A 20,732-nucleotide genomic window follows, 5' to 3' on the forward strand; every position below is an offset into this window, starting at 1 on the left:
ATTACGGCAAACCACCAAGCCTTGGTCTCTGCTATCAGTACCACAGGCCAAATCCAGGCATCCACAGAGAGGCTGCATTTGCCTGGAAGATCTCTTAAGAAGGAGGAACACACCTTCCTGCAGCTGGGTGTTGAGAGACAGACAGATTAGGTAGCTCAGAAACAAGAAGGTGTTTTACTCCCATCATTGCTGTCACAAATCATGTCCAGGAGACCAGGGTGCAATTTCATCAAGGCAACAGGGTTAGCAATCCTCTTTCACTGAAAAGCATCAGGTGGGTCTTAAATGATGATCAAAGAAGGTCTCTGAGCCTCCAAGCAGCTTTGAGTACCAGGAGGGCCAGGGCAGAGATGTCGGGGCTGGGGGGTGCAGGGATGCAGTCAGGGGACCAGCCAGGGCCACTGGCAGGGGAGAGCTCTTCTGGGTGTGATTTGCTTTTGCAGCCTTCCACACGGTGGAGTTTTTCCTTGAGCTTTGCTCCATATGTCATGACTCACTGGCAAAACAACACCCGTCGCTTCGGTAGTTTCCATACAATTATGGGAAGGTTTGCCCATCCCGGCTGCACAGGTCTGAAACGATTTCCAGATCCTGTGTGCAAGGTGGGGGGAGGACAGACACAGGGACAGGATGAGGAAGGAGAGGCTCTCAGTCTCTCTCTACACCTATTAGGGCTGACTGCCCCCTCCTCTCAACCCACTGGAGCCCGTACCCCACCCTAAACAAATACAGGCTCCTATGGCAACACTCGTTGGGGAAACTTAACAACTCATGCTCCAAATTACATTGGAAAAACATATGAGGGGAAAATAGAAAATGACTAATTGGACTCGAGGCTCAAGAGAGCCAGGCACAGGGTTTGGGGACTGCTGTCCCTGCTCCTCGCCTCATGTCTGGAGAACACAGTGACTCCTGTGCCTTTGCCTTGTTGAGAATCTCCAGCTGGTTTTATCTTTGCAAGCAGAGAGAGCAAAGTAAGGTGCTGGTGGGTCACCCTCGAGGGCACAGGAGACATACATCAGTCTCATTTTGGCCTTGCAAAAGTTACTGCCAGGTAGGACGTGGGCAATGCAGTGGACTAAGAGCAGGTGATGTGAGAGAGGAAAACCCATACAGACCCTGCACTTCAGACATGTGGCTCTGCAGAAATCAGCTCCAGGGGTGGGAGAAGGGAGGTTTGCCCAGGCTGGCGACTCGCAGGAACGCTGGCAGGAAAAAGGAAAACACCGATGCCCAACTGTGCCACACCTGGATGTGATCCAGGGAGATGGATATGCATCATCCAGCACGGGGGGGGGGGGGGAAAAGGGCTGGTTGAAATATCTCTTATAAATGGGGAAAAAATGAATAAGGTAATTGCTGCGACCGCTCCACGCCGCGTTAAGTGACGGGACTGCTTGGCCAGGCCGAGTGCCACCAAGGCAGCCGGGCTGCGTCAGCGCATCTCCCGGCTCCCACCATCCATCCTCCTTGTTTGTTCAGACAGGAGCTTCAGCGGGGCAAGTGTCAGCACGTGGAGGTGCAGCCTCTGGCACCGCCGGGCCCGAGCCCTGCGCTGCCGGCACAAAAATAGTAACCACGAATCGAGTGCTTGGCAATTTGAATAGGCTAAAAAAACACAGGCTCTCAAAGCCGGGAGCAGGCACGAACGAAAAGAGAAACAATTAAAGGGGGAAAAAAATAAAAGAGGGAAAAATATCGCAGGCAAAGGAGGGGTGTGAGAGAGGACTGGTTAGATCCCGATGCATCCTGGGCAGAAGCATCTCCGAGGGCTCAGTGGTGCTGTTTCTCTGAAGCCTGCTAGGAGATGCCATGCAGGGAGCAGTGTCTGTGTCCAGTATTTTTCCACAGCCCTTGCAGAGTGCCTGGACTGTCTCCCTCCCAAGGGCTTTCATTCTGCCCAGAGGGGAGTCCCCAGTGCCACTGGCAAGGCAGGCAGGGTCCAGGCACTTTTCTTCAAACTCAATTTATAAGTAGGTTGATTCAGTGTAAAAGAGCATGAAAGGGTGCAACAGGTGAGGGAAAGATGAAGAATAAATCACAGATTCCATCAGAGTCATACATATTTCAGTGCTGCATCACAGGTGTTAGATTAACACTATTTCCCAGAAATGCAGGTTTTGCTCTGGCTGAGCAGACCTGAAGGCTCAGCACCTTGCTTTTGGCCACTACCCCTTCCAGGTGCTTCAGAAGAAGGTGGAAAAAAGAAAAAAAAACCAAACAACCAGCATTCACCAGGCCAAATGTGTAACCAAAGAGCTGAAAGACTCTCCTGCTCTGCCACTGAGATGGAAAGTGCTTGTCATTTCTATCTGCCCACAGCCATTGAAATCCCAGACCCCAGTTTCAGGGAATCAAGTCTAGCCTTAAGAAGCAAAATGTTTTCTCCCAGCCTGGTCTTGGGCTTTGTGACTGTGCTGATCCATCCAAGGAGGGTGCACAGTTTGCTTTCATGCAGCTTCTAAGTCAGCTTGGATTCTGCTGCCCTTTCATTTTTCTCTTTGGGAATTGGCACTTTGGGCATCAAGCTCAGACCCTTTGCATGCTGACACAACTATGTGTGTCCCTGCAGCTGAGGAGGTGCAGGTGTCTTCATCCTCAGCTGTCCCCGTCAAGGCCACCCCAGAGAAACAGGGAAACCACCATTTCACAGGGAAAACAGGCAGGGATCAGCCCTGGAAAAGCTGCTGCTGCCCTCAGACCCACGCCTTATGCATCAGCTTCACTGCTGTTAATTCCTCTCTTGAAATGGATGAGTCATTAGTGGTGGGAAGATCAATTGGAAACCCCAACCCTTTGGTGGCAGGGGTTGTCAGCCCAAAACAAGGCTCACAGAACCATGGGACACGAACCTGAGCTGCCCCAAGGCTGGAGAGAGCTGCAGCTTCACGGGTCTAAGATGTGCAAGAGAAGTGACATCCCAGGTGCAGGGTGATGCCCGTGGCAGGGAGGAGCAGGCAGGGATGAGTGGGGAAAAGAAAGCATGGAGAGGCTGCAGCCTTGACCAGGGAGAGACAGAGGGCAGCTTCTCCCTGCCGGATGCCTTCCCTTCCTCCCCACCTCAGCCACCAGCCAAGATACTTCCAAAAGCTCTGGGAGGTCCCTGGGAGGACTTGAAGAGTGCCCAAAGCCTTGTTAAACGTCTGGTTCACTTAAAGCACCAACACATCCACCACCCCAGCCTGGGTCACTGGAAATTTCCCCTCTCATCCCTGGCCCAACATGCTTCCAAATCACTGTTCCTCTACAGAAAACTGGGGCTAGTGTCAGTCCCTAAGGCCACCGCTGTGACAGGAGCCAGTTAAAGTGATGCCATTAACACCGTGTCCCCAGGACACATCCCTTTTCTTACACACACTCACACTGGTGAGGCAGAGAGCCCGGCCATTCTTGGCTCCCCCTGCTTGCCCAGGGAAGTTGACTGGGAATGCAGACTGTGGGAGGAAATGACAATGTTCATTGTTTGGATTAAATATTTTTCTTGGCCCTCTCTCTGTTGTAGTGTGTCTTTTATTTTATTTTTTCTCCCCCCCCCTTGACACCCCAAGCACATTCACTTTCCCTCTCTCCTTCCTGAGGCTCTCCAGCATGCAAGGAGGAAATCAGCTCTGAAAAACACAGGGAGGGACAGAGAGGGAACAGGGCTGGCTTCTGCTCAGAAAGTTTTCTGGGATGCCTCTCTGCCCTGAGCCACCCTGAGCAGTGAGCGAGCTCTACCTGGCCCATGGCAGAGAGGGAGGCAGAGTGAACGTTGCTCAGAGGAAGAGAATTCTAGAAATTTGGAAGACACACCTGGGACCAAGTGGCCCGAACAAGAGAAAAGAGAAACAAAATCCTACAGACCTAGTGCTTCACTCCCCGTTTTTGTGTCTTCCAGTTTCTGTCCCCTGAGCCGTCCCTCCACTCCTTTTGAACCCTTGGAGGCACATGCCTGTAGGATGGTTTGTTGGAGACATCATGAACCTGCCCCACCACCTCAGACACAGCCAGAAAGCAAAATGGAGAAATTCCAATTGCTTCTATGCTTGCTGGTGTCCCTGAGCCATTCACCAGCTTAGCATGCAGGTGGCTTTCATCACACCGTGGGTCCCTAGAAACATCTGCTCCAGCTCCAGTATCCTTCCCCCCAAGCCTCGCTAAGGAAACAGAGGCTTGTTGCTTGAGGACATACTCCATGTACCTGAAGGAACACTTCAAAGAAGGGCTGATGGGCTGGAAGGCAGCATCCTGCTATTTGGTTTCAGCCCATGTACCACTGCTGGTACTGCTGTGCCCAGCTCCCAACAGTCCTGCTGTGGAGGTCTAGGTGTTCTTCAGGGGTCCCTCATACTCAGGATTCCTGACGACAGCTGGGCCCTGTTTGAATCAGTGTGAGTTGAAGTTGGACAGGACTGATGTCTGAAGAGGGATGGAGAGCAGAGATGAGGCTGCTGCTTGGTCTACAGCCTGAATGCTGCTGTAGATGGCCATACTGGGACAGCAGGTCTTGTCTTCATGGTGCCTGAAAGTGCTTCTGTGTCCCAGGCCAGCATTTGGCTCAGACACATTTCTGCTACAGAAGTGAGCATGTGACACTTCGGGCTACTGAATGGGGATGCACTTCTTTATCCCAGTCCTGCTCTGCACCGTGTTCCTCAGGGACCTCCTGTCTCAGCAGACAGCCATGTGGAAAGGGCTTTGCACAGTCCCTGGGGACAAGAGGGAAGAACTGGATGGAAAGCTGGGGTAGATAAACACCGCATCAGAGCACGCCTTTGCTTCCAAAAAACCATGCAAGTCCATGAGGCATTCACAGTGAGGTCCCTAGCCTTGTCTTTTTTACACCCTGATCTCAGTGCTAACTGGAGAAAAAAACCAGAAGCAGGAAAGAACAGGCAGAGGGAAGCAGAGGAAGACGCCATGTGTCAATAGTGCTCCTGGCAAGCATGGTGGCTCCCAGAGACAGTCCCCAGCACTCACCATTCCCAAGGACACTGCAGCACACACAGGAGACCACGAGCACCAGCCTGCCATCCTGCCCTCAGCAGCTCGCCTGCTGCATGGATCAGATCTCCTGCCAAGCCATTTGTGCAAAATATGTTGCAGGATAGAACGGGTTATGGAAAACAAGCCCTGAAAACCACAAGGGCCTCCTGACCCACTTGTATTTGGTTTCTGCCAAGTTCTTGTTACAGATCTTAAACAGAAAGAAAAACAATGTACAAGGGATGAAGGAGCTGAAGGGGAATGAATATTCGTGTTGGAAGAGCAGTTGGCTGGGCTGTGCTTGGGGATGTTTGTTTATTATCAGAAACGACTCATTGATTTTTATTTCAGTGGTTTTCCACTCCCTCAGTATCACCGGCTGTACGACTGTGACTGCTGGGAGAGGGGAAAGTGGGACATGGATGGGGGTGGAGGGATGGCACCTGAGCTGGAGAGGGCAGAGAAGCAGCTGTAGGTCAGGGTCAGGGCATCCCAAGTGCAGGGCTGCTGGCACAATGTGGCTCAGGGAAGCTGAGGCTGCTCCCACCTCTCTGAGGCTGCACCACCACTGGTGGTGTGCCTGGATGCTGTAGTTCTACCCATGCCAAAAGACCCCAATCTTTTGGGGTCCTGTCCCTGCAGGTAGGGGAAGGATGCCTGTCCCTCGTCCTTGCACTATGCTGCTGTGGGATCATTTTATTTCCCTCTGCTTTGTCTCTTAAGAAAATGAGGCTTCTACAATCACACTCTATGTGTATGCAGGGGACAGAGATATCACTGGTTAGGAAAAGTATTACTCAACTGAGATTTTTGGAAGAGGAATAGATTTCTTTGGGCTCATCCTGGAAGGCTATATCCCACCTTATAGCTACGTCCTACAGTAAGCAGCCTGACTGGGCACGGTCTTAAACTGTGCCAGGGGAGGTTTAGGTTGGATATTAGGAAGAAATTCTTTTCAGAGAGAGTAATCAGCCATTGGAATGGGCTGTCCAGGGAGGTGGTGGATTCACCGTCCCTGGAGGTTTTTAAGAATGAGACTGGATGTGGCATCAGTGCCATGGTCTGGGAACCACAGCGGGGTTGGATCAAGGGTTGGACTTGATGATCTCGGGGGTCTTTTCCAACCCAGTTGATTCTATGATTCCATGACAGCTTATACCAAGAGTAGCATGAAAATGTACCCAGCAGGTGTGTAGAGAGCTCCCCATATTGCCTTCCACCTCCCCAGCACGAAGGGCTTTGTTTTCACCAGCCAGGGGCCAGATCTGACCCAGAAGTGACCACTGCCTGCAGTCCATGCTCCTCGTGCTGCCCCACCATCTGCATTAAGCCTGGTGGAAGATACAGCACTGCCTGGTCCAAGAGGTAAGAGGGTGATGATGTGAGAATCATGAGAGGGTGACTAAATTCTGGCCATGCTGTAATACCTAGTTGCTCCAGAAAGTCTCCTTGGAGAAGCTGGGGTGTCTGTAGTCCTTATTGCCTTAAGCCCCAGAAATACAAAACAGAATCTTTTCCAGAGCAGAGCATTCCACCAGCATCAAGTTTCTAACCAGTTTCTTGTGCTGACCTTGCCATGGTACAGAATCAGAGGCCCCCAAGTCTGGGATGAGGGACAACCAAGGGTCTCCAGCCCCACTGATGCTGAGGAACAGAGGCAGGTGGACTGGCTGCAGTGCTTTTCCCAGGGAGCAAGTTGCACCCTGTCTCCTATCACATCAAAGCACAGCAGAGAGATTTTAGGTGAGGCTTCCCACTGTCCCTATTTCATGCACCTTCTAAGGGGTTAATTCTGACTGACAAATGCTGGACACAAGCTACAAATGTGCCAAGTGAGGGTTTTGAACATGCCAGTGGGAAGAGCCAAGGATTCATCGGGGTCCTTGACTACCTGTTGGATCGAGAGACTCGGCAACAACTTGCAACCACAAACACACTTCAATCCCTATTTCATCATTTCCATTGTAATACCTCAGGAAAACCACAAAACAGGGAACAGATTAGTGTTTTACGACCGTGATAACATGACCAGCAGCACACACGAGGGCAGCGAGACCTTATCCTCACGCAGGGAAGACCTGAGAAATTCCCAGCAGCTCATGCTCCCACCAGCATTCTGGCATGGCCCATCTTCACCCAGGGTGTGAGGCAGAGAACTCAAGCCAAGGTCCCTTGCAATTGACCCTTTGCTACGTGTATGAAATGATGACATGAAGCAGGAGGTAGGGATGAGGTTAGCACGTTGCACAATTTGTTGGCTGCCCAAAACCCCTGCCCAGCATTGTCTCTGATCCCTGCAAGAGCAGCCTGCCTTCCTCTGAGTGCATTGGAGCAGCATAGCAGTGGTTACCCCACCCTGTGAATAACACTGGGTAGGCACAATGATGATAAAGTACGTGAACTTTTGCACCTAAACCACAGCCACAACATGAACCACAGGAGTCCCTGTGGTGGGAGGTAGAGGGGTGCAGGGATAGGGTGTTGCACAGAGTAGGAGGTGCTCTGTAATAGCCATGGCCAGGCAGACTATTTTGGACCATGGCAGGAATAGTCCAAGGGAGCAACCTGGATTGATGTACTGACTGATTGTTGACTTCTCCTCTGAAGTCAATGGCCTCAATTGCTTTAGGGTACAGGAAGAGGATTTATCAGAGGTGGTCACCTGGGAATGGCTTAGGAGAATGTGCCCCAGATACCACAAACCCCTCCCTCATGGCGGCTGAACACACCACCAGGACCAAAACCACCTCCTCCCAACGCATGGCGGGGAGGAGGGCTTTCTCTCCTCCTCCACTCCCCTCTCCCCACAGCCCCAAGCCCCCTCCCTTGGTGCCACCATCTGTTTTTCTACTGATGGCAGGGGACGAGATGTTCCGCTGGCCCTCGAGAGGCGAAGCGCGCTCGGCACTAACTCGTATTCCTGATGAGCTCCTGGAAGGGTTTGCATCCCTCCCTCCCTCGCCAAAATATGTGCCTTGCTGTTCCTGCACTGGGGAACTTGGCAAGGCACAGCGAGAGACAGGGAGGCAGATGGACGACCAGATTAATGGAAAGAGAAGGGAGGTGGGGAGAGGAGTGAGAGGGATGAGCAGGCAGGCTGATCCACCGCCAGCGCAGGATAACGATGAGCGAGAGTCCTTCTAATGCCATTGCATGGTGACCTGGACTTTCCAATGTGAGGCACAGCTCCCGCTGGGGCTGGGAAGGTTGAGCCTTGGCTACTGCTCCCATGCCCCGGCCTGAAGTGACTCCACTAGGGACAGACGGTACAAGCTGCCAGGTGGCCTGGATTTCTCTTATGTAGGGTTGTTCCCCTCACTGAGGCATCCAGAAGAGAAAGCTTCCTGATCCAACACACACTTGGCAGTCAATGGGGAGACAACGGAATCTCCAAGGGGTGACTCAGACCTGAGGTGACATGGACAGTCCATTGGAATAGCATTTTCACTGCCCAGTGGATGGCAGAGTCTGACCTCTTAAAGGAGGTGTCTCCATTGAGGGATTCCTGTGAAACGAGGAGGAACCTGGGACTGAGATGTCCCATGGACATGCCCAGTGAAGCTGAACCATGTGAGGTGGGGGGGCACCATGCAGTGAGGACGGATTACAGGTTGTATTCCACCTCTGTTCTACTCCCTCCGTCTGGTATATGTCTTCCTCCATATCCCCCAACAGATCGGGTTCCAAGTGAAATGGTCACAAGGATGGGGGCAGGAAAGGAATAGGAATGAGGATGGAAGCCAGCATAGATGAGGTGGAAAAAACATTCAGGGCATTTTCTGTGGTCAAATGGGGAGACTGATAACAGCTCCCTTCTTCCCAGTGCCAAGTAGCAGTTTCCAGAGCAATACTTTGAACGAGACACTTTTGGTAAGAGTTATTCTTTTTGGCAAGACAATGACTACTGTAAAACACAAGTTAAAAAAAAAATGTTATCTAGGAAGATTTGTGTTATTGGTTCAACCTTAACAATTTGCAGCACTGTAGGAGGAAACACAATGAAAAGAATAATCAGACATGCATGGGAGAGGTGAGGAGGAGGAGAACAGGGATGAGGAGAACAGGGATGAGGAGGAGGCTGCAAGCTGTATCAAAAAGGGGAGCATCAGGGTGAAAGAAACTGTCTGAGGATGAATCTTCATTAGTGTTACAGCAAGTGACTGTGACCTTAAAAATAGGCCTGCACTGATGAAACTGCTAACAAGGAAGAAGGCACTGTTCCACAGAGGGGGATCAAGATATCTAACAAATAGCTAGATGACCTGAAGGACTAGAGAGAGAAACAAGATGACATTCGCTCATATAAAACTGAAGGGCAACCTCTTGTACTGATGGCAAAACATCTGCTGTTAGCCTGGCACTCATCAGCTGGAAACAGAGGAGGTAGAGAAAGATCTGGGTGTACTTGCTGACCTCAGGATATCTGAGCTGCCAGACTGATGCAACTGCAGGAACAACAGATATAGTCCTGTGTCCCATCAAAAGAGATGTTTCCAGCACAAGGAAACTTTGTACAGGGCTTTAGTGAGACCTTAGATGGAAGAGCATGTACTGACTGCTTGGTCATTCCTGATGAAATATTAATTGAAAGCAGAAAAAGCATTAAAAAGTCCACAGAGGTGATGGAGAGCATGGACTCTCTCCATCTTCTATTGGGACAGATTTTGTCTTGCTTAACCTCCTGTATGCCAAGAGTGCTGCCTAGAACTGCTTTCTAAGAATAGGGAGTGACCAGCAAACAGGAAGAGAAAGAGGTCATGTTGGCCATGACCATGTTTGGGTGGCTGATGAGAAGACAGTGAGATGTTTGGACTTCAAGCAGTCAGTGTCCTTCTCTCACACACACAAATAAGCTAGCATTTTTCATCATTCCCTACAGGAACTCTCACTGAAGACACAGACCCAAGATGAGGAGCAGGGACTACAGAGGAGGAAACACAGGTCAATCTGGTGTACCTGACCATAAGGGAGCACCAGCTTTCTGTCCCCTGAGCCAGATAGGAAGGGAAGAAGGAGTACCTCACACCCCATCTGCTTATTTTTTGGAAGGACCAACTCCCAGAGAGCGCAAGGCGAAGTTCTCCCTTGCTTACAGAACCACCACAGAGATGATCACCACAACCATCTGGGCTGCTCTTCCACATAAGTCATCCCACTTCAAATACATTACTCCAGATCTGAGCTAAAAGATGTGGTTTAGAAGAGCTGGAGCTCCCAAAACGCTGGAGGACCCATCACTACCCTCTGGTACTCAATCACCAAACACCTCTCTAGCACACAGCACCTCATTCCCCTACTCTTTCTGCCTGTGTCTTGCAGCAGACATGCACAACACAGCCATGAGTCTGGGAAATAACTGCTGCACCTTCTGTAGACCATGAGGTTTCCTTCCTGGGGACATGCCCCCTGCAGCATTGCCCTTTCTCCCACACTTCAGTCGACAAAGAGCTGAGCTAGGCAGAACTGGGGAGCAAAAGCAATCACTCGCATTAAAATGAGCACATAAAAAAATATAATCAGCAAAACCCAAAGCTATTTTTGGTGTGCAAACTCCATTTACATTTTCCTTTTTGGTAAAAATCCCAAATTTTCAGCATACAACATTCCAAAATTCCCCCACTTTTTCCTTTTATCCTCAATCATAATAACAACTAGTGCTTGACAAAGACTGCCTATTTTTAATTTCCTTTGCGAACCGACTCCAGGCTGCCTATGATTTTCTCCTGCCTGGTCATTATTCAAAGCAAAATGAGTGGCTAACCAATTTCTGCAAGGAATTCTTTGTCTGCAGATTCTTCAGGAGCAGTTTGTTTTGCATGTACAAGGCTGGAAATCCTGGTTGTTTGGGTTGGACGCGTGAGTCACACAGGGCTTTTCTGGACCCATGTTACTCTAGAACTGCGGTTCTGGTTAAGGAAATATTCCAGCTTGGAGTCAGCTCGGGCTTTTGGGGGATACCCCTTGCCAGTGAAATCCTTTTGCTAGAATATTCTTCCCGGGCTGGCCAAGAAGCAGGCAGGCAAGGAAATGGGTTATTGTGCAGCTCTTGCTCCCCAGCATCGTCCTTGGCTGTGGGGAGACCGTACCCAAGGACACTTCCTCTTTTATCTCCAGTCATCCAGCAAGACCTGGCCCAGCTCAGAGCAAACATGAGGGCAAAGCCATCTGGCTTTGTGCTGGAGCAAGTCTTTGTTGCCAGGAGCTCTCCTGCAAGGGGCAGGCAGCTCGTGCTGGGGACAGGGAGGGCTTACCTCGCACGACGGGATGCAGTGGATGGCGGAGGGGTCAGGGTACCACCGCAGCCTGCCCGTGCACACAATGTTCTGGGAGGGAAGGAGAAGAGAGCTGTTAGGAGAGTTGGCAGAGGGAGGGAAACAGCCACCAGTGCTTCCTGGAGCTAGAGGGTCTCCTACAACACTGCACTGCTCACTGTTCTGTGGGGCAGAACAGCAGTTACGCCCCCCAGGTCTGTCACTGCGCCCTTTGAGGGCCAACAAACCCTGGGCACCTGCAGCTGGATCAAGGGTGTGTTGCTCAAGGCAGAGGCCACACACCCACACCCACACACACCCCTTCACACCCACCCACACGTGTGTGGATATGCAGATGCATATTGGTTTGACTTGGAGGTCTTCTCCAACCTTAATGATTCTATGTTTCTGTAGTGATACAAAACTGGAAAAGGACCAAGGGAGATGGCAGGGACCACCAGAGAAGCGGGTTTAGATGGCACTGCCACCACACGGCGTCTGACTTGTCCAGGTGCTGCTGCTGCAGAAACAATGACGGGCTGGAGTCTGCCAGCATCTCCCCGTGTAACGCTGGATTCACCAGCTTCTTGTTCATACAGGATGGGGGCTCAGCCAGTCATCACTCGACATCAATTGACCCACTGATGCCTGCTCAGGCTCCAAAAACTGCGTCCTGGAAGGACTCATCTCCCCAGACCTGACCTGGAGCAGATACACCAGACTCACGGTCACTCTGAGGTTCTCTCTGGTATTTACGAGGCACAAACTCAGCTGTTGCAGCCAGATGGACACAAGAGCAAGATGTGAAGGGCTCGGTTTCACGGCCCTGGAACGCGCCGTCCCGCTCGTTCAGCTGGGGTTTGTGGGGAACACTCATGATTACACAGGGGGAAGAAAAGCCCCACCGCATATGCAATTTCCTCCTTGTAAAGCTCAGGCAGGCTTTGAAATCTGAGGCCCCATAAAACAGCGTCTGGCCTGTGAAAGTGTCCTAGGATGCCCTTCGCAGCACGGGAGTCACACAGAGGGGTAGGTATGTTCTCTCCCAGCCTCCTGTTTGACATCTGCAGTGGCAGGTAGACCAGTTCCAGCATTCCCAGGTGGCACAGCAGCTGGGGATGGGGCAGCTGTGCCCACACAGAGCTGCTGCAGGTCCTTCTGCTGCGTCTTTGGTCAGGACCATGATGGGGCTGGAGCAGGATGAGGTCCTGGTCATGCTCAGGTGGTGCAGGGAGGGCAGACCCAGAGAGAGCCATCCTGATGGGGAAGAGGCTGAGGATGCTGGCTGAGCTCACCAGTTCCCACTCAGCCCAGAAGATCTGTGCATCCCAACCTCGTTGGGGTGGTTTGTATGTGGTTGTTGTGCAACTTGGATGCCATTTTAGCATACTCATACTAGTATACTCATATTCCAGGCTGGAAAATAAGGGCAGAGGGACAAACCTGCTCGGATGTGGGATGCAATGAATCAGACCTGAATGCAAAACAGGACTGTGCCCTCCCTGAGTGGCCTCTGCAGTTCCATGTGTTGTTCTCCTCACCTTCTCCATCACCTCGGGAGCACGGCAGCTCCCAGGACAGAAAACTGTTGGATACTTGGGGGACAAAGTGGGGACCAGAGACAGAAGCCAGGGCAGAGAGGAAAACAAGACTGTCCAGGGAGAGAGAGCTCCTGGCAAGGGGCAGCGCTGCTTCTTAAAATAACGTCTCCTCTCCCTCCCCCTCCTCTCTGCAAAATGCCTCCCTTGCACGAAAGCCCACAGCGGTGGTGAAAGGGAAGCCGAACGCCACTGCCTCCATGGGCCAAGCCATCCGATCCCTCAAAGGCAAGGACTCCTTCCAAGGCTCGTGCTTAACCATCCCACAGAGCCCAGGCATCCTCGCCCCCCCGGCAGCCGTCCGCCGTGGGTCTGATTCAGTAGTATCCACAGGCACGATGCTGGGCCTCCTGTGGGTTCCCAGGAGGAGGGGAGAGCGTTTGGATGGGAGCACTGGCTCCTGTGAAGGTTGTTTGCTTTTCTTTGTTCCACCTCCTTCCTTATGCATCTCGTTTTTATTTTAAGAAATATTATCCCGGCACAGCAGCTTTTTGGGAAAGTCGTGCCATGAGGATCCAAACTATTTGAGCTATTCGAGCTGCTTTGCCTACAAAGTGAGTAAGAGATGGGGAGGGAAAGGCTCCCCCGTTCCAGCAGCAGAGGCAAGCGGCTGGCCAGCGAGTCCTGGCAGCCAGGGATACCTTTCAGCTGACAGTGCCCTGCCTCCTCCTTGGCAGGGAGATGCCTGCCTGGGCTTGCATCTCTGCTGCCAGGTAACTGGGGACCCAGGCTCCTCACACCGTGCCAGGGGCAGCTTTTGCTCTCCCGGCACACTGGCTGACAATAAACAGCAGCTTAGCAGGTTTAGGCACACAGCACGTCCTGAAAAATCAGCGGGATTCTTGCAGTAAAATTCATTTATTGTGGTATCCTACAAGTCCTTGAAAGCTGGCTTGGGAGCTGGTAACTTATGCTGAACTTTGGTATGGGAGAGCAGGAGGCTGTGCGGTAGCATCCACTGCTTGTCTTTCCAAGTCTTACCCTTCTTCACCCAAGGCAAAAATATTTTTGGTTTAAAATACCAGATAGAGAGGAGGGGGGCTGCTCTCTATACTGCTCTATACTGCCAGCAACTCCCTTGCTAGAGGAATCCATCTCTCCTCTTACCTGGACTCTGGTGGGTTGCAGCCGGTGATCCATTGTCTCAGCAGTGACATTTTTGGGCAGTATGACGGGGTCACTGGGAGGGATGACACAGGAGGGTGTGCACACAGCACCTGGGGGAGGAGAGAGCCTTGAGGACCAAACCAGGAACCAGGAAATGATGTTTTACGGGAGGGCACCAACCCAGATTTCAGGCTCCTCACTGAGGGTACTGACAGATGTAGAGGGGACCCTTTTCCTCCCAGCCTGGAATAGCAATTCCTTCTCCAAATCCTGAACTATCTGAGAGCCTGCAGGAGTTGTGCTCAATTCCCTTCTCCCAGATGAGAGGAAAACCAAACACAACCTAAGAGACAGAGTCACAGCTTGATGGCTGGTCATGGGACCCAGCATGAAAATAAGTCTGGCCTGGATGCTATAGGATGTTTGTTGACATATTAGGAAGCATCTTTCATAGTTTGTCTGCCATGCAGAATTCTCACTGCCTTCCCATGACAAATAAAAGCTGCAAAAACCATCTTGGAAAATCAGGTAGATCTCAGCCTTAACCCCAGCCTGACATCAGATCTGTCCAAAGCTTAACCTTAGCAGTCCCTGCCATTATACAGATTCGCCTCAGCCTGGTTTGATCAGACTGGGATGACTGCTGTGTTTGGTTCAGAGTGATGCATCCCCTGTCCAAGGGGGTGCCAGACAAGATGCAACAACTGTGCCTGAGCATTGCAGCTTTTCCTGAAAGCATAAAGTGATCCAAGTCCCGCAGAAAGAAACGGATGATGTGGTCCCTCATCTGGTGAAAGTGCCCTGTTACACACAATTGTCACTGCAGCTTTTGTGGCTTTTATCTAGGACCTGTCACATTAACCCTGCAAACATCAGCAGCAGTAGCAAGTGGAGAGACCTCAGCTGGGATGGAGGGATACAGATCAGGAAAATTACTGTAAAGGGCTGGGTTTGCCCAAGAGACAAGTCCCTGCTGCTTCTGAAAGGAGAGAGCTTATGCTGGAGCCAGCTTTAACTTTGTGTCTTGGCCATGAGTACAGTCAGGACATGAACAAGGCTAAAGCAATCCCCGTTGAAGAGAAAACAGGATATTTGTCACGGATTTAATGGGGATTGGTAAAAGAAGAAGAGTCACCGTGACCTTCAGCTCTCTGGGAGCCCTGAGTCAACATAAAGCTTGGTTTTCTGTTTGGCTTTCACATGCCCTCACCTATTCCATGCCCCTGCTCACACTTGTACTCCACGAAGTTCAGCTCCGGGGGTGGTGGGCAGGTGCCCCACAAGCTCTCACACAGTTTGAACTCCTCTGTCCACGAGCCTTCCTTGGTGCAGACGATGGGAACCTGGAAAGCAGAGGGAGAGCAGACGGGGTCACTGCCCGCAGCAGCTGAGCTTGGCCTGCCTGAGCACTGCCCAGCTCCAGGGGGGCACAATGCAAGGACACCCCTCCTGCCAGGGCAGTCCAGAGGTAAGTTCCCCACAGCAGCTGGATTGCAGCCATCTGATCCAGCCTGTGTGTACTGACCAGAAAGCCAATTGTTTTCCAGCTGCTGCCGTATCCCACCAGAGGGATTCAACCACACTTCTTTTGACAAGGCTCTTTCTGTGTGTTGGATGAGGCACCAGGGTGGAAGAGCTGGCAGGCAGCAGCCTCCAACCTCAGGGAAGCTCCTTGGTGAGCACATCTGTTGCAGCAAGGTTGCCCACCATCCCAGTTGAAAGCACTCACAGCAGCTCCCAAGACCCACTAGAGACCCTCTACTTAGGCTTTCTGACCCTCATCACCCAAGACAAGTCGACTTTCTTAGGACCACTGCTTTCCAGATAAGTCCCCAGGGAGCAGAAGAGCATTCCTGGGAAGTGGTGTACCCTGTGCCATGGCTGGAAGCCAGCAAGGAAAACTTTGGGCTTACAGGGCACCTGCTCATCGCTGCTACAAGAGAATTTGGCCTTTGGGATGGTCAAGGAGCTGCAGGGCCCAGGGAGCCCTGTGTTTTCCAGATGCTCTGAAACACAAGGTGTGGTTGATCTCTGCCTCCCCCCAGACACTCACCTGCTGTCCCTGTGGCTCACAGCTGAGCACGCACTGGCTGTCCAGCTCAAAGCCCTGGGTGCAGTTGTACATGCCCTCAAAGACGGGAGGTGGGGGCTCACACACCACGGGGACGCAGCGACCCTCTTCCCACTGCCCGCTCTCCAGGCACTGGATCTTCAGGAACTTCCTGGGGAAACACAGGCACGAGGCTGGGCTTCAGCACCACAAACACACACCACCTGGGCTGTACCAGGCATCCACAGACGTCAGGAGCAGCCTGAAGACTTTGCTCCTGGAGAACAATCAGACCTGCCATGTGTGGGGCTTTCCCTCACCAAACCACACCTCACCACAGGCAAGTCCTTCCAAAGGGGCAGTCCACACCTAACAAGCACCTCTTCTTCTCCTTATAGTCCTTCCAAAGGGGCAGTCCACACTTAACAAGGACCTTTTCTTCTCCTTATTGAGGGGATTGCACTGATCTAGGAGTGCTGGACGCTTTTCCCTTGCACTCACCACCCCATTGCTCCCAGCTTCTCGTGGTGCCCCTGAACCATTCCTCTCTGCCTGGCAGCCCCTGGGGGTCCTGGGCTGCTTTGTCCCACAGCCAGTAGCTACATACTTTGCTGGATGGAGTTTGCCTCCACCAGTAAATCCTCTGGCCTGTGCCCAGCTACTCCTGAGGCTCTTCTTTGTACTCCAGCCAGATCTGTCAATCCCGCTCTTGCCGAGGGGCTGCCGTGCCACAGCAGACCAATACCATCCCGTGCTGCTAAAACAGCCCAGGCACGAACCACTTGCCAAGAAAAGAAAGAAAGAAAAAGTCCAGGAGTGGAGCCCACCCGCTTTCCAGCCTCCCCTCCTTGGCAGCGATAGAGACACCACATCTTTTACACAGAGGCATCAAAACCGGTGAGGCATTGGGCTGGCCAGGGAATGCTCTTCCAGCAGAGGACATGTCAGTGCCCTGATGGGCTTTACCTGAGCCAGAGCCCATTGCTCCATCCTTAATGAGGCTTTTCCCCCACTCCTGTCCTTCTTTACTAGACAGCCTGCTCCAGCTGCCAGCCCCTGCCCTCTCTCACCCTAGGTGCCAGCAGGCTGGGCTCCAGGTGCCGTGTTACAGAGTTTATAGCGTGCCACAGGTATGTGGAGTGGGGTAACTGGGTTAGAGAAACACCTGGGGGGAAGAATTAAATTGCCCCTTGTTTCAAGGGGCAGCAGACGTGTATGGGGCCACCCATGTGCCTCCCAACACGCAGTGCAGGGTCACACAGCCTGGAGCAGCACCTGCACCCCTCTGCCAGGCCTGAGGCAGGAGCTGGTACCCATCCCCATCACACTTCTGCTGGGAATTCCTGGATGTGAAATTTCTGAGCTTTTTGAAACACTCTACTATTTTAAAATATTTGCAGCTCCCTTCTGCCTTCAGGAATTAGGGATCTGTTTTTTCTGAAGAGTATATAAAGTGATGGTGGGTTCCTGCTGAGGTCAATGTGGGGTCCAGCAGGTAACACAGAGGCAGGCAAGGTAGGGAATGGGATGCAGCAAGTCCACTGTCAGAGCTCTGCACAAATCTTCCCACCAGCCCATGCCAGAAACAAGGATGGCTGTGGTTTGAGCACCTGAGCAGTGAGGGGTGCTACAATATCACCCTGACAGCAGGAGCCTTGAACTGACTAAGGAAACTGCAACTACATAGTGTTTTGGAAGGCTGGTGAGGAGGAGTAAGTCTGGATCCCAGCGCAGGCATCTGTGGTTTTACTCCATTCCTAATTTAACTTTCTTTGCTTGCCCTTTCCATGGGGATCATAGTCACTGCCCTTCAAAGATGTCCCCATCAGACCTTACCTCCTCCCAAACCTGATTGAGTGCTTTGCTCTGCCCAGCTTGAAACATGAGCAAAAGCACATACCAAGAGGTACTAATCCATGTGGGATGTCCAGGCCTTTAAGCAGCATTTTCTCCTTCTTGAACTTCCTGGTACTCAAGGTATTATCCAGCTGTATGACTTGCAAGGGGTAAATCACTGGGGGTTATGGAGATAGGAGCAAACAGGTCGTGTGAAGTCTCACTGCAACAAGTGATGCCTTGGGCACTAAGCAAACTCCTTGACAAACCAGGACCATCCCAGCCACATGCTATTTCTCACTCCCCCACTGGCCACTGGGGTATAACTGATGAAGCCACTGCACCTCCCTGTTGCTCTCCAAATCGTGGTAGAGGCTCTTTGCCCGGGAAGACCTGAGCAGAAGGGCTGAGCACAAGAGGAGACGCGGTGGGAGCCGCAGTTTGCACAGGTGCGGGCCGTGGTTTGCAGCCCCATCATCCTCATCGGGGCTCCTCGTTTTGATGTGGGGCTGGAGTGACCCAGCACTGAGCATGGCCTCTCACACCTCTCCATGACCTGCACCCCCCTAGACCACCTTGCTGTGGAGGCTCACCCCACCCCCAGCATCCGTGCAGGGACTTCAAACACGGCTGGCCTGGGCTGACCCCGGGGCAGATGGTGGCATGTGGGTACTGCCACACCTATGAAGTGAGCAGTTCACAGAAAAAGGGAAGGCAGAGGCTTTTAAAAAAAGTATGTACGTAAATACACACAACTTCATAGGAGTTTGAAATTTCCAGCCCCCCCCCCCAGCTTCTTCTGATCTGGGTTAGCGGCATTTCTTGAGGATTAACAAGGAAGCAGGAAAATTGGAGTCAATGCTTCACCCTCCAACCAGACACCTACTTTGTAGAGGAGGCAGGGAAGGCATCTGAGGCCAGTGAGGGCTGTATCTGAGGTGAAGGCATGAGTGCTCACCCAGCTCCAGGAGCTGTGCATGCAGGAGCCTGGCAGGGATCCAGCCATCTCCTGAGGCAGCCAGCTTTGGGGGGACTAGATTTTCTGTACAGGAGTGGTGATAAACAAGCCTAAAACCTCCTCTCCCATGGCAGGAGACTGACATCCTCAAAAAGAATAGAGGGGACAGAGGGAGATTTGTTTGTAAATTGAAAGAAAGATGCAGCAGGTTGTAGGACCCTCCAGTGCTGTGCTTCAAACAGCCTGGGCAACCTGGACTATAAATCTTCATCAGAGACCTTAGAGGTGGAAGTAACAGGGGAGTCCAGACGACAGCCTGTGTTTTCTTTACCTGGCTGTTTGGCTCCCACACCTGTGCAGGTGTTTGCCTTCTATTTGGAAGGGGCCAGACATGGGCAGAGAGAGTGAATGGCCCGTGCCTTTGTGCCCCCCACAGATGTGCCTGGTGCTCTGCTAAACTGGGATGCTCTTGGGTCAGGCTGTCCTGCTTGGCCTGCTCTGAACTTTGTTTTGTGCTAACTCCTTCCAGTCCCATTTTCTCCTCCACGTTCTCCCGCCTCCTCTTCCTCTTTCCTGGTCTCTGTAGCCTTTGAAAAGGAAGAGAAGGCAAAGAGGCTGACACCTCCATGAAAGCTCATCAGGGGGCTGTGCTCCATTGATCTCTGGTCAAAATGCAGACTGAGACTTTAAAAGCTGCCTGAAAAGACCTGGGTGCCAGATTCTTCTTTGCCTCATTCCCTCAAGCTAGAAGAAGAGGCTCAACCCTTCACAAAGGCAGCTTTGAGATCCCCAATTCTCTTCTCTGCAGGGAATTATCCCACAATGGGTAAGTGAAATAAGCCCTCTGCAGGGTCTGACCTTTTTGGTCCCCAAATTGAGACCATGCTCTCAGCATTAAAGTGCTCCTCTAAAGGATCTCCTAGACATTATCACAGAATCATGGAATTGTTGTGGGATGGAAGGAACCTTAAAGATCATCTTATTCCAACCCTCCTGCTACGGACAGGGGCACCTTCCACTGGGCCAGGTTACTCCAAACCCCATCCAACCTGGTTTTGTCTATTCCTGTTGGAGATCTGCTTCTCGTGGCACTTCATGGTGGAAGAAACAGCGAGGAGCACTGAGGGAGTAGTGATGCCCATTTTCCCCAAAGTACCTGACCCCTGACTTTCAGGCCAACACTTTTCAATGCTGCAGCTGTGGGTGATGCCAAACATTTCTCCCTGACAGTTCATGTCTTTATGTGATCCATGAGGTGGGTTGCTGCCTTTGAACAGATCCTGCCTAAATCCAGAGAGCTCCCATCACAAAGCACAAATGCATACGTTAAGTTCCCCTTGTTACCCTTACTTCGGGATTAGAAGTGAAATATTTTGGCAGCTGGAAAACTGCCTGTCACCTGGCTTCTCCAGGCTGAAAACACATTTCCTTTAGTCAAAGAATCTTTACCCTTCATGTCAGCATTGCCAGCCAGATGATGCTGCCAGCAGAAAGGCAGCAAATCTCTGTCAGGATCTCGATTACACAACAAGGATCTCTTGTTGACAAGCAGTGATTTCCCGGGGGCCTTTCCTCACCCAGGTTAATAGAGAAAAGCATATTCTCTGAGACAACAGATATTTCTCCGTCCCCTTGCTCTTCCACTTATGCTATGGGAAGTGAATTTCAACTATGATCTCATCACCTTCTAAGCATCCCTACTGCTTCTCCAGTAAAATTCAACTAACAAAACAGAACTGAGGGAATTGCATGAACATCTGTGTCCAAGATCATCTTGGCTTGGACAGAGACAGTTGGATCCCACCCATGATTCAGGCCTGCATAAGGTGGGCACTGCAGTGCTACCACATGAGGAGCAAAGCTAGAGCGAGAAGAATAATTCAAAGGCAGTTTGACTATATTTCCAAGGCTGAGCTAGGTAGTGGGCAGGAGGCATCTTCACTATCAGTCATGGATCATGCCTGACT

At 51.6% G+C, this 20,732-nt stretch overlaps 1 protein-coding gene across 1 annotated transcript in view; it reads right to left on the reverse strand.

Annotated features, from left to right (window-relative positions):
• The window catches only part of PAPPA2 (pappalysin 2), an 89,860-nt gene that overhangs the window by 6,400 nt on the left and 62,728 nt on the right, over positions 1 to 20,732 (reverse strand). The window contains exons 17-21 of the mRNA XM_032696764.1: positions 15,975 to 16,143; positions 15,132 to 15,264; positions 13,922 to 14,031; positions 11,217 to 11,288; positions 1,119 to 1,205 (exon numbers count right to left, since the gene is read on the reverse strand). Coding sequence (XP_032552655.1) covers positions 1,119 to 1,205; positions 11,217 to 11,288; positions 13,922 to 14,031; positions 15,132 to 15,264; positions 15,975 to 16,143 — 571 coding nt within the window. The remainder of the gene's footprint in view (positions 1 to 1,118; positions 1,206 to 11,216; positions 11,289 to 13,921; positions 14,032 to 15,131; positions 15,265 to 15,974; positions 16,144 to 20,732) is intronic.

Source organism: Chiroxiphia lanceolata, chromosome 9 (assembly GCF_009829145.1).
Source record: "Chiroxiphia lanceolata isolate bChiLan1 chromosome 9, bChiLan1.pri, whole genome shotgun sequence".
NCBI classification, from domain to species: Eukaryota; Metazoa; Chordata; class Aves; order Passeriformes; family Pipridae; genus Chiroxiphia; species Chiroxiphia lanceolata.